Below are 14,386 nucleotides of genomic sequence, written 5' to 3' on the forward strand. Positions count from 1 at the left end.
AACGTCGGTCCCGATAGGAGAGGAGGTCAGATAGTACCTACAAACGATGGCCACCACTGTGGTCACAGACCAAAGAGTAGAGCGGAAAATCCTCATCTTGATGGTGTAGATTATCATTGCACGTCCTTTCGGATCTTCGTCATATCAATAAAGAACGGCAATTTCGGCTTCATTGATGTTTGCTGTTCACAATGATCTTGTGTATTTCATTTCATTTCTCTAATTTAATTTCAGGACAAAAATTTCACATTTCAAATTACTTAAAATCGATACAACATTGTTATCAAGGGGGAAACTGTGAATTAAAAAATACTGAATTATTATGTGACTTTAAGACTATTATCTAATCAAAATTGACTGGAAATGAAGGGTAATGCTAAATAAAAAAAATAAATTAAAAAATTAAAAAAAAAAGGAGCTTGTACTTTGCAGTCTCCTCACAAACAATAACTGACATGCGATTGTTGAACTAACAAGACAAAGCAAATTGCCTTAAAAAAGAAAAGAAATAACAAAAAGAAATACTACTACATCTCAGATATTGCGGCTTAGAACATAGTGTAAACAGGTACGCAAACGAACAAAATTACAATACATACAGTGACATAATCATGTGAGTGTCTCTGTGTGAAGGGGAGACAGAGAAAATGGAATGAAATTGTTAAATTTCATCATCAGCTTCAACAACACAATTAATCTACATCAACTCTCCAGAGCGAAACCTCTATCCCTCTCCTCTCACTTTAAGATGAACCTTTTTGTTTCAACGCGACGATACACGACCCAACACAAACACATGGTTACCATGGATTAAAAGCACGGATGTAATAGTTACAGTTTTTATTTCGATTTCCTTGCTACTTGCGTACATCCTATATACGGTGAAACAGCCATTGTCATGCATAGTCGTCAAGTTAAAAAAAAAAAAAAAAAAAAACAGGCAGAAAAGACTAAAAAGAAACCAAACAGATAAACAGAAATCATTATCCATGAGGGCGCTCTTTAATTCAGCGCTCAGTGGTAAGGCTGTATACTACAATACTAATGCGTTCCGCACACATCAAATCCAAGTTTGTGTAAAATATACCCACGTAGTACTGTACGTGGAGAGTACAGGTATGCGTTAATTAATAATGCAAACGACTTGCTACAATAGTATACTGCGAAAACAGTAATATCTATACTGTTGGTTTATATGATTCACTTCACTGGCATGACTGGTCTAATTGCACAAAAAAAAAATATCTTCAAAAGAGAATTTCGGTACGACAATAAAAGAATTATCAGAGTATATATTTGATAATTATGTACAACTTACGTTAAACTTCCGAGAGGGAAAAAAAACAGAACTTACAACACGTACTGAAGTTAGAAAGGTGATACAAATAGGAAATACTGAATCATGGGAACACATGTGAAAACATTGAAAGTACTCGTATGCAAAAATCATCATTGGAAATGATCACTGAATACTATACCATTATCAATCAACGCTGCATTGAAATAGAATTTGAATATAAACATGATCAATAAAGCGGACGAAGCACTCCAATTTTACTACAAGTTTGTCGTCAGTGCTGCATGCATCTAATCTTTTCAAAATTTGCGAATGCAAACTGTTGTCGATGTAAAGTGGGAATTTGAAATAGTGCAAAAACAAACAAACAAACAAATAAACAACGAATCCGAAACTACTACCTACGATAAAATCTCGGGGAAAAAAAAAAAAACTAAATCATGAAATCTATCATAATAGAGGTATTTACATGTTCAAGAATCCTTTCACTGCGGGTTTTTTTTTTTCTTTTCGTCGTATCATTATTGCTCGGCATGTATCAAAACTTTCTTTCATATCATCATTTGTTCGAATTTTGTAGAATTATCTGTGATTAGTTGAATTTGTAAGTGACTCTTATTTTGGCATCAATAAGAAGACTGGAGTTGAAATTTTGGTACATTTGGGCAAAGGTTTTATGATTTTTTTTTTCAGCCATTGTGTACATTCATTGAATTCAACCAGTTCCATGCAATGCAATCTGTGGCAGTTACCACTGGCTAGTACCGTCGCAAGCCTGATAGGAATGTTGGTGGCCATTGTGTGTATGAAAATAGACCCTATACTAATGACATTTTTTCACCATTTTCTGATTTTACATACGACTGGGGAAAGGAAGAGGACACTCCATGCAGTAATAGCTATTGAACTGTAAAGGATAAGAAAATTATTTCTAGGAATTATGTGATAGAGTCACATTTTCAAGTCATATTTAAAACAAACGAACGCGATATCATGATTATTTGATTGATTTATAACAAATCAACGCGACAATACGCGAAAACGCATGCTAAGATTGTATTAATCACAAAGAATGCTCGATACACCAGGAAAATGATAACCTATACAAATTGCTTACATCAGCTCAGAATGTATCAGAGCACGTCATCCTAAGTTTGCAGAAAGTGCGACTACTTTGAGCATCATGAATTTTATCAGCCTCGTTTGTTGGTGCTTTTATTTCTTTATTTTTATTTTTTTTCTGCATTTGCGTGTGTTTGCAAAGAGTGCGGTAACATTTTTTGCTTGTTTGTTGTTGTTGTTGTTGTTTGATATTGACTCCTACGTTTCGAAGCTGTCGGGTTCAAACATTGTGCCCTGGATATAGAAATGGACAAATGACAGACTACGTTAATACATGTACTGAGAAATAGACGGGAAAATACTGAGACAGTCCTCGGCAAACACCGATTCAATCGAGCAAATAAAGCATAAAACACACCAGGTCATCAGAATTCTAACTCGAAAATCAACAAAATAATGGAAAGTTGAATAAAACGCGGTTATTTATGCTCTTGTTTACGTTCTTTACTTAAAAAATAAAGTGGTCAGCTGCACTTTTGAATATCGGTATGCAAAATAATACTTTCGAGATGAATGCGTGCCACCGTTTGTCAGTGTTCTACTGTTTTCGTTGGTCTACTGTTAATAACATGGAAGCCTATAAACAGACAACATTATGTAAAGCTGATGCTGGCCTGGTTGGCTTTGGTGGGTAAGGCGACTAGAAGACTGGGTTTTGCGGTTTGGTAGCCATGGTGGGCGAGAAACGATTGAAGGCCACGATGTAATCCTTGACGAGGGCCAGGGGAGCGCCCGCATTCAGGTGCAACTGCACCATGTAGCGATGACCCCACGGCGGGAGCGTCACTCCCAAGTTCAGGGTGCGAAGGTTGGTGGCGCTGGCCACGCCTGACGGCACACCGGTCCAGTGTTTCAGGCATGCCTCCATCTGGATGTTCAAAAATTCACAGTGTAACAGAAAAAAACAAACAACAACAACAACAACACACACACACACACACACACACACAAAACAAAATACCACGGTTACCTTGGCCAATCTAGGGAATCTCGACCAAGATGGTTAATTCACTTCAAGAAATTAACAGCAACGGGCCGGGAAAAATCTAGTACATTGTAATCAAAACGAATACATACGAATATTGAATGAACAGATAGCTCATGGAGGTGGGGAATCTCGATCTCCCCCACCTCCCTGGTTAGCTCAAAATGTCAGGGCGCTAGCTCAACTTTTAGTGTCTGCAAAACTTGCCAAGAACTGCCACAGCTGTGAAATACGATTTGGAAAGTTACTCTCTGTTTTAATGACTTTAAGAACATGCTTTATGATCCGCTTCATGCTAATTAGGGATGGCCTGTTCGACGAGTCGGGAGTGAAATTTACGCTTAAGTCAGCAATTTGGTTTACAATATAATTATGTCTTAACCTCTCTAACTGTACTACAAGGCACTCCGATAATTCTTACTGAAACATTTTTCATTTCCACCAAGTCCTTTATGAAACAAGATGTATAATATGTTACAAGATATGTTATCATTTGACGTTTGTATTACCTACGTATATCGACTGGAAATGAAAATAAAAACATGAATAAATGGATGAACGAAATTCTCTCACATATTCCCTGTTGTGACTGCAAAACTTTCCTCTTTCTTTTCAGACCAACTTTTGAGTAGTCCGGAATTGTCCTTTAAATTACACATGAGAAATACTCTCGAAGGATTACATTATATTTATAAAATGACGAAGCAGATTCTACTCAAATGACTGGTAGAGAGCATACACGTGACCAGGCACTTATTTTGCCCATCACGTAATTCTGCTTATAACCTGTCATGAATAAAGTATAATGACCGGTCATTATCACTTTCACGTTGCATTGGTGGCCGGGTGAGATTTTATCGTTTAATCTTGTTTATTAACTCGCGAAAATGGCTGCCGCGAAATTAAAACGACTACCTTTGAAATGCTTCTGACGACAAGGATCTGTTTCATCATTTTATAAAACAAAGTAATACACATTATTTTGCCCGGACATATTCATAATCACCTACACTACGTACCTTCGAAACAGTTTAAATATCCTTGGCCATCGCCTCGGGTGTGTGACTGTTCCAAAAGTACTTTGTATGGGTAATCCGTACTAATGCCCTCAATGATGTGTATTGTTTTTATACTACTGCACAATATAAACAACAAAGAAATGTTAAAAAAAAAGAGAATAAATAGAAATGTCGCTATGGCGACTGGTATGCCTCCGCCATAATGCATGATTCTCCTAATAGGTCTATAGTACATGGACAATGTGTGATTACATTTTCACAAAAGTGGCAAAATATTAAAATGACATGTTTGTCACAAATGTGTTGAATGTTCACCCTCCTTGACCTAGATTTGATTGGATGAATAGGAGAGGACGTATTTGGGGATTTAAGGACTTTAACTTGACTTTGACCCTTTCATATGTTTATGCACTGCAGCATATGAGTAATTTTCAAGGTATGGAGAAAAAGTGCAATTTTTGTATTGAATAGTAAAGCGTTACCATTTTCATCTGCCTTTGACCCTAAAATTCATAAGAGAATCACTGTCAGGCAGAACATGCATAAATATGTACTGAGTTTCAAGATAACTTGAGCCACTTTGGAGATATGGAGGAAGAAGTAAGTTCAGCACTTTCACTTGATCTTTGACCTTTTGACCTTTGACCTTTTTTGGAAAAAAAAAAAAACTTCCCAAAGAATCTCTATTGGGTTATACATGCATACACCAAGTTAAAAAAATAATCCTGCTGGCATTGCATAAATATGAGGGAAATAGTAAAATTTTGAAGTGTTGCCCTTGACCTTTGACCCCTGAACTTTGACCCCATGAACCCCAAATTGCTTAGATAATCACTACCAGTCAGTGCATGCATATATACTATGTTACATGAAGATACCTTATTTCCAAGATATGGAAAATAAAGTGAAATTTTCACATTTTTACTTGAACTTTTGACCTTTGACCATTGACCTCATGACCCCAGACTTTAACCAGAGAATCTTAATTGGGTAATACATGTATACATTGAGTTTCAAGAAAATATCTTCAGGCATTGCATAGATATGGGGGAAATAGTCAAATTTTAAGCATTTGACCTTTGACCTTGAGCATGTGCACCCAAAAGTTGATAGGCACAACTTCACCCCCTAATACTCATACATGCCAAGTTCCATTAGAATACCTCAATAGGTTTTTTTAGTTACGCTGTCCACAAAATTCATTACGGACGGACGGAAGGACGGACGGACAGACGGACGGAAGGACGGACGGACAACCCGAAAACATAATGCCTCCGGCACCACTTCGTGGCGGAGGCATAAAAAATCAAAGCGTACCCCGCAGCAAGAGAGGGCAGCGAGCAGGCAGCATGGTCTCTCGCCGCGTACAGCGGCCTGGGCCTCCACGCCAACAGACACGTCCAGCTCGACACTCTTAATGCAGTCCAGTGGAATGCTCAAGTAGTGAACGATGTCTGTGGCTTTGCCGGTGACCATGTAGCCAGACGGTCTCTTGTCCACACCGTGTGCCAGGGAAGTCAAGGACAGCCCTGCAGGATTAATTTAGATCATATCAGTCTGGTTCATTTCAGGGTGATTTAGGTCAAGATCGGGCAGTGCCAAGGAAATAAAAATTTCCCTATTATGTTCATGTTAAAATAATTGTTTGTGTATCGCTTTCTGAGATAATCAAGAACCAATAATCAATAATAAATAATTGAATTGATACACCAAAATGTCATGTAGAATTTGCCTGAAAGTGGTGTTCACCTAAAAAGAGAGTTCGCCTCAAGAGATATCTCTGTCTTTGTCCTACCTCGGTTTTGCATTTCTATTTACTCCGATCCTACATAATAATTATTATGGAATACCATATTCATTTACGTTCATGGCACATTCGTCATATTTGTTTTGTTTTACTTTTATAGAGATATGCCTCCAGCATTCTGACATTCTTCTCATGTTACTTGTACTTATATGATATTAGGGAGCTTTAGATTTTAGACGCGCGGACGTTCAAAGAGAAAAAAAAAACATGATCTGAACGTGCGCAGTAGCGCGGATCAAGTTACTGCGCACGCTCAGATCATGTTTTTTTTTCTCTCTCTCTTTGAACGTCCGCGCGTCTAAAATCTAAAGTTCCCTATTGCTGGAAATAAATCAATGTCATTAAACCTGAACTTGAATAGTCAACAGTTTGTTAACATTGCCTCTACTATAAACAGAATACTGTGCACCACAAAATCAAGGAGGATATGTCATGACAATAATACGTGTAAATGTATTTCAATAAAATCTACTACGGTTGAAATGAAAATATGAAATTAACACGCAGAAATCCGACTTTCCTCATGCTTTGGCGAAACAGACATCGAACCCACCCAGTGGCACATAAATGTTGCTGATTAAACGAAGTGATGATTCTTCGTCCACTCAAACCTCTCCCATTGGTTTTATTGTGGAGAGGATATTACTAAATCAATGAATTCTTGCTTGGAGTTGTTTTTATTGCAACTGATTAACAAATTGCCCTACATCGGTGTTCATTTTCACTCAATTTTAATAAAAACAACTCCAAGCAAGAATTCATTAATTTGAATAAATACGCAGTATCCGTGCATGTTATAAGGATAAGAACCAGCACTGGCAGTCGAGCGGAAGTTCGGTTGTCCAGTGGATACGACAAGAGTATATGGGATGTCAAAGTTTTTGGTTTTTTTTTAATCATGGCTACAACTAAAATCTGATTAGACGGTACTTATTTTTACCTCGACGCAGGACGATTTGTCAGTTGCACTGAAGAATTTCTTCAGGTCGACTAGAAACTTGAGACGGTGACGTCATCATTTGATCTCTAATGTGCATATAAGATGTGACTGACATCGCTGTTTCATGAAAATACCCATTTAAGTCGACTTTAATGACAATTTCTTAATATTCTTTTGTGTCTCGTTTGTCTCTACTTTTTATTTTCTATGCTTTTGTTTGTCTTTTTAAAAATTATGCTGAGCGAGGAGCGGAGTTTCATTCAAAAACAAACTCATACCCTGGTACAATTCGGCAGAGAGGAGAAGCAGGCGATGGTTGGTAAGAAAAGCGCGCCCTTGCGTGATGTTGGCTCGTGGCGGGGAACCGGCTTCCGGCGCGAAGACCACGTAGTCGAAGTACAAGTACGAGTTCACGAGCATTGTCTCCTCGTTGTACAAAAGACCTAGTATAATGAGACGGGTATTAAAGGGATGGTATGTAGTATTGGTTGAGCTGATGATTCAGCTTTTAACTCTTGCGAGATACTTTTAAAAGATACTTAATGAATTGATATGAAAGCGCATAAGAAGAAGCATTCAATGTTTATCTGATGAAAATCGGTTTTGAAATGGCTGAGTTATCCAAAAACAAGGTAAAACAAAGCGATCCTAATCCAAGGTGGGTCTCATCTTTTCTTAGGATCGCTTTGTTCTGGATATCTAAACCATTTAAAAACCAATTTTCCTCAAATAAACTTTGAAATCCTCTTAAAATTATACGCTCTTTTATATTTCATAAGAACGGTTTGTCATTATCTCAACAGGAAAAAAAAAATCATCAAAATATGTTGGAAACCTGAAGCCTCATCTCAACCGAAAATGCATCATCTCTCTGCAAAGGGAGTGTGATGATTATGGTTTTTATGACAAGGTCTATCCCTAGTTAGAGAGATGGGTGTTTAGTAGCAGAGTTGGTGCTCAGACTGCAAACATTATCAGAAAATAGTTCAATTCAAGCTTGCCTTGAAATAGCTAGTTCCATTATGTTTCTCTACAACATTTTTACTCTGGTCGAAACTCTGACACATCGACCATGTTCAATGCAAATAATTTTCTATTGTATATGCATGAAATATAACAAAATGATTATACATAATCTCCAGCTTGGGCTGGGCATTATGTATAATCATATTTTTGTCATATTTCATGCATTTTTCATTGAGAAATGCGAAAATAAATTCAAATTCAAATTCCAGAGGGCACAGCACCACTCAGTCTTGGTCGATCGGCTTGCCACTACTTTCCAATGACATTAGCACAAGGCAACATTATTCGGGTGCTGTTCGTTGTTCCGAAGGTTCGCTATTCCGAAGGTTCGTTGTTCCGAAGGTTCGTTGTTCCGAAGGGTCGTTAAACCGAAACACGCAAATTCCCTATACCTAGAGGTTCGTTAATCCGAAAATGAAAAGGGGTTCGTTAATCCGAAAATTTGTGGCGTTATTGCGAAGGTTCGTTATTCCGAAGATCGGTTAATCCGAAAATGAAATTCGGAACAATGAACCTTCGGAATAACGAATCTTAGGAATAAAGAGCCTTCGGAATAACGAACCTTCGGAATAACGAGCTGTAACCCATTATTCAACCGTGCTCCACCATCATAATAAAATCAAGTTGACTTTAGCAACATCTAGGAGACGGACGACATTTCACGACGCAACTTTCAACGTGCACTGAAAAAAAATATAAACGATTTTACACAGAATGTTTGGAAGAAAAGTATATCTACTTGTGTAAACACGGAAACAACAGAACTGAATTTGAACTTCAGCTCTTCACCGTCTCTCGTTTTCTGACCGTGACCAAATTAATGAATTTCCTATCAACGCCATTGTGCAATACACGACGTCTGATAGAACCCCAAATATATTCCTATATTTCATGGGGTATGTTTTATATAAATAATAAAAATAAATAGATATGCATTATACATATATCAGAATATAACATAAATTCGAATGTATAAATATTTGTCAGATCCATATATAGATGGATATGCCTCAAATTGTCAGGCGAATATCAAAATTTAGTATTCAAAGTTTAGTATGAAAAAATATTCGCGTGTTATTAAGAACGCTTGAGATTAAATCGACTTCCATCCAAATTTGCTGTGTTTCAATGATTCGTGATATCATTTGTGTTTATTCACAAAAATTCCAGATGTGCGATACTCCAGCTTGACCCAATTGATAGGTCCACGGCAATAGCCGTCGTGTCAGTCTCACCGGCCATGAACTGGTCGTAGGTGAGTCCATTCCGAATCGCAGTTCGCCCGTGCTCGGTCGACGAGGCCACACCACTGCTCGTTTCGTTGATCACCTGCAGCAGCTGGTTGTGGCTTTTGTGAACCGCCGGGAAGGAATTGACAACCGCTTGAGAGGCGGGGTCGAAGAGGTACGTTGTTCCAGACGCCTGTTAAACGACAGGGAATGGCATTAATGGCATTTTACACTTACTTGCACTTCTGATTAAATGTAAGGGCGCTATATATAGGAAACCTAAAACCAAATATATATGTGGATTTACTGAATGTAGCAATATGGTATATGAAAGCATATGAGCGAAGTTTTCAGGAAAATCGGACAATCGATCGAAAAGTTACGAATTGAAAAAAAAAATAGTGCCGTCATCGCTGGATGAGAAGACTACTGAAGTCCATGACGTCACGTATGGAGAAAAATATAAAGAAAATATAAGAGAAATTCAACATATTCTTATTTTCCTACAGCATAATGAAACAGCTCTTGACTTTCCTTTTTGAGAAAGCAGGGGTAATGGTTTTACCTTTAACACATCAGATAACATATACAAGTCAATGGAATGTGTAGGCCGCTACTTTTCATGCAGACATTTTGTGAAATTTTCCCCGAGTCCTATTATATTCTTCACATTGTTGTAAATAAATGACGTTAAGAAACTGTAGCAGTTTTCCTACCAAGCGTTGACGGAACCGAAACTTTAATATTTAATAACTTTTATATTGATAGTTCGATTTTCCTCAAAATTTCGCAGATGGTGTGTTGTATATAAATTGCTGCTTTAACTCAATTTGTATTGAAATCTCGGTTATGGTTTCCTTTGACTATGATATGGAGCTACACCATACAGTAGCTCCATGATTTAAGGCAGCGATAACTCTCGTTACATGCTATTCGTTTAATTTTTATGTAACGGCTATAGCTAGCAGACGTATGATCTGAGAGGAAGTGAGTGGAATAAGTTAGATTATATTCCACATACTAAGAATCTGTCTACAGGATTGGTCGAGAGCTGATCACGTGATAAAGCGTAGTTTTGCCCATCACATCACCTGAGAAGAAAAGTTCGTTACACTCTATGATGATAGTCATTTTGTTTCGACGGACGACGGACGGACAGACGCCGCAGGCGATCCCTTAGTCTCCCCGCACCTCCGGTGGCCTCGACAAAAACTTCTAAAAACACACTTTCCCATCAATTTTATGATCCCAAACTAAAGAATAATGTAGGAGAAGGATAGTTCTTTCAGAAAATATGAAAAACTCAGAAATAACTCGGTTGACCAATGTCACCTTTTTTGAGTCCTCACGTAAAATCAAGGAGTGCAACTTTTTGTTCGTTCTGTGATGCACGGTCACATATATAATTTTGATTTTGATTTCATTTGATTTGTTTCATTTCTGCATTCAATCAGATACAATTCAAATACAAATTTCAAAAGTACAAAGACAAAGAATAGCCAGTGCAGTGAAATAAATCGATAACAGTACACAAATAGATACACGTAGGTGATTCCATTGAGCAGTGTACATACACAAAAACATGAAATAAAATACATAGTATTTTTCAGTAAATAACAGAGATCATTGAATGCAGGAGACCACCATCGTAAGCGATTAAGCTTAAAATGGATGGGGGCCTCATAAAAGGACTATCCAAAGACATAGCTCTCTTGGAGGAAAGTGATCAGGTGGGTGCAGTGCAGTTGCAGGTGTGAGTGCAAGATGCAGTTGAAGGAAGAAAATAGAGATTGAAAAAAAAAAACAATCATTTACCATAAATATTTGTTATCTTGATGAGTAGGGAGAATATGATTGTTCAAATGTCGTTTAAGTGAAGCTTTCAAAGAATAAATACTTGAGCAAGACTTTATATTGTCCGGGAGATTATTCCAAATGTCCGGACCCGAATGTCTTATGGATTTATGTGTCACTAATAATTTAGGATTCAAAAGATGGAAATTTCTACATATACGAGTAGGGTACGAATGGACAGAAGTATTAAACCTAAACATGTTATTCAACGATGATGGAAGTTGATCATGAATATATTTAAACATAATTACTGCTACTTGAATAATATTCAAATCAAAAACCTTCAATGCTTTAAGTTCATGAAATAAAGAATCAGTATGAGCCAGGAAATGCGATCCAATACAAATACGTATAACTTTCTTTTGTAATTTACAAATAGAATTTATTTTGGTAGAGCCGCAAATTCCCCATACAACATTACAATAACTTATATATGGGAGAATTAAGGAATTATATAATAAAAAATAAAGTTGAACGAGGAAGAAAGAACTTTAGCTTGGAAATGATTCCTATGTTTTTAGAAATACACGTTGGAACATGATGCAAATGCTCATTCCAAGTCAAACTTTCATCTATATATACGCCCAGAAATTTTGAATTTGTTTTCCTTTCTAATGGGATATCATAATTGTTAATATGTAGAGAATGAAGTTTGAAATAAATGAAATGAGTCTTTTTTATATTCAAAGAAAGTTTATTAGACTTAAACCAATTTGATAATTTACTAATTTCAATATCTAAAGTATCATTTAAAATCTTAAGATCTTTATGAGAATAAAATATGTTGGTATCGTCAGCAAGTAAGACAAGAAAGAGAAGAGAGGATGTATCAATGATATCATTGAAGGAATAATAGTGGGCCCAGAATTGAGCCTTGAGGAACAACACATTCGATTAAAAGGGGATCAGATTCAAAACCATTAGAAATAACATAGTGTCTTCTATTAGTTAGATAATCTTTAAACCATAAAAGTGCTTGACCCCGAATACCATAATGACTAAGTTTGGAGAGTAGAATAGAATGGTCAAGAGTGTCGAATGCCTTACTCAAATCACAAAATTAACCTGCAACATGTTCTCTATTTGCAAAAGCACTCGTAATTTTATCATTAAATTTGTATCAATGCTAAGTCAGTAGAATAATTCTTTCTGAAACCATATTGATTTGGAATAAGTATATCATACTTATTGATAAAGTTAAGAAGTCTACATTATAAACAATTTTTTCTAAAATTTTGGATATACTAGGCAACAAAGAAATGGGACGATAATTGCTAATTTCATGAGGATCATCTTTTTTATGAATAGGATTAACTTTGGCTATTTTCAGCAAATCTGGAAAAATACCTTGTGATAAAGAAAGATTAACTATATGGGTTAACGGTTCTGCGAGTGGATAAACTATTTCTTTGAAAAGCGTCATACTTATTTTATCAAAACCACAAGATTTAGAACTATTTAAAGATTTGGTGATATTAATAATTTCACTGGTACTTGTTGGGTTGAAATAAAAAGACTCTCGATTTTGTTCAGAGAGATGATCTGTAAAATGAGCAGAAGTATTGCTAATTTTAGTAGCAAGTTCCGGACCGATAGTAACGAAAAATGAGTTAAATGAGTTTGCATACGTATTGGGATCATTTATTTTGATGCCATTTAATTTGATATCATCCGTTAGTGGAGAATCGGGCTTTTTACCTGGGACCTCTTTGATGATTTTCCATGTTGCATTGATATTCGAAGGGACCTTTTTCATTCTATCAGAAAAATATAATCTGCGAGATAAACGAATCAATTTTGTCAATGTATTTCGATAAACTTTATACATATTCAAATTAAATTCAGTTGGGTTACGAATATGTAACTTAAACAAAGAATTACGAGTGTTTATAGATTTCAAAATACCTTTTGTAATCCAAGGATTTCTTGGTTTACTTCGGTTATTTTTTATTCTACATAAAGGAATATTATTTTCATAATAATACAATAATTTTTCATTAAAAACATTTATATGACAGATTAAAATTATTAACACTAAAAATGTCTGTCCATTCCTCTAAGAATAATTTCTGTTTCAGCAATTCTACTAAGTACATTGCGTTTTGATTCTTTATAATACCAAATTTTATCAAATAATATTTCACAACCTAATTTACATTCACAAATTGAAAATATTGGTAAATGATCAGAAACTTCAGAACACAATATACCCCCATAGTTGTTTTATTATATACATTCGAAAAAAATATTATCAATCTGAGTTGATGAATGCGGATTTATCCTGGTGGGTTTATTGATAATCGACACAAAACCGTATGAGTACATTAAATGCATAAGATATGTTTACATTCATTACCTATCTTATGGAGATATAAATCCAATTCATCACAAAACAAGAGACCCGCGGGTCTAGCGCTCACCTGAGTATCGCAAGTTCACCTTTCACGCAGTCACTAATCTAAATTATTCACAGCTCTACCAAAATTTGACCAGGCATTCTCAAGTGGAAGATGAAAATGTACAATAAGGGCCCAAATCTTTTAAGATTCCTTAATTTGGGGGGGGGGGATTGGGGACCCCTGGGGCCCTCTGGGTGGGGCATGGTGCTCATTTGGATAAATTGAGATCCTGACCCCCTAGGGATGCTACTTGCCAAGTTTGACGAAAATCCATCATGAGGTTTTCAGGAAGAAGATGAAAATGTACAATTCAGGCCCCCATTTGGACCTTCCCAACCACCACCCCCCCCCCCCTCACTCCCTGCCCCCAAGAGGGGCACCCCTGGATCTCCTTTGAACAAACTTGAAACTACAGTCATTAATGTACTCACTCATAGTATTATCTTAGCTCTATAACTTCTGATTCTAGAGTAGATTTTTAAAGATTCCTTCATTTTGGGGGTGTGGGTCCCCCTGGGGGCCCCCTGGGTGGAACAAATTGAGATCCTAACCCCTTAGGGATGCTACCTGCCAAGTTTGGTGAAAATGGGTCATGGGGTTCTCAAGAAGAAGATAAAAATGTACAATTTAGGCCCCATTAGGACCCCTCCTCACCCCCCCTCCCCTGGGTCCCAAGGGGCGCACCCCTGATTCTGCCATGAACAAACT

General features: G+C 36.7%; 1 protein-coding gene across 2 annotated transcripts in view; it reads right to left on the minus strand.

Annotated features, from left to right (window-relative positions):
- Positions 1 to 816: 816 nt before the first annotated feature.
- Positions 817 to 14,386, minus strand: part of LOC140240685 (uncharacterized) — a 31,741-nt gene continuing 18,171 nt past the window's right edge. For both annotated transcript variants that reach the window (XM_072320439.1, XM_072320440.1), the window contains exons 3-6: positions 9,432 to 9,618; positions 7,449 to 7,613; positions 5,741 to 5,952; positions 817 to 3,287 (exon numbers count right to left, since the gene is read on the minus strand). In XM_072320439.1, coding sequence (XP_072176540.1) covers positions 3,060 to 3,287; positions 5,741 to 5,952; positions 7,449 to 7,613; positions 9,432 to 9,618 — 792 coding nt within the window. In that variant the 3' untranslated portion in view covers positions 817 to 3,059. The remainder of the gene's footprint in view (positions 3,288 to 5,740; positions 5,953 to 7,448; positions 7,614 to 9,431; positions 9,619 to 14,386) is intronic.

The sequence above is a fragment of the Diadema setosum genome, chromosome 17 (genome assembly GCF_964275005.1).
Source record: "Diadema setosum chromosome 17, eeDiaSeto1, whole genome shotgun sequence".
Taxonomy (NCBI): Eukaryota; Metazoa; Echinodermata; class Echinoidea; order Diadematoida; family Diadematidae; genus Diadema; species Diadema setosum.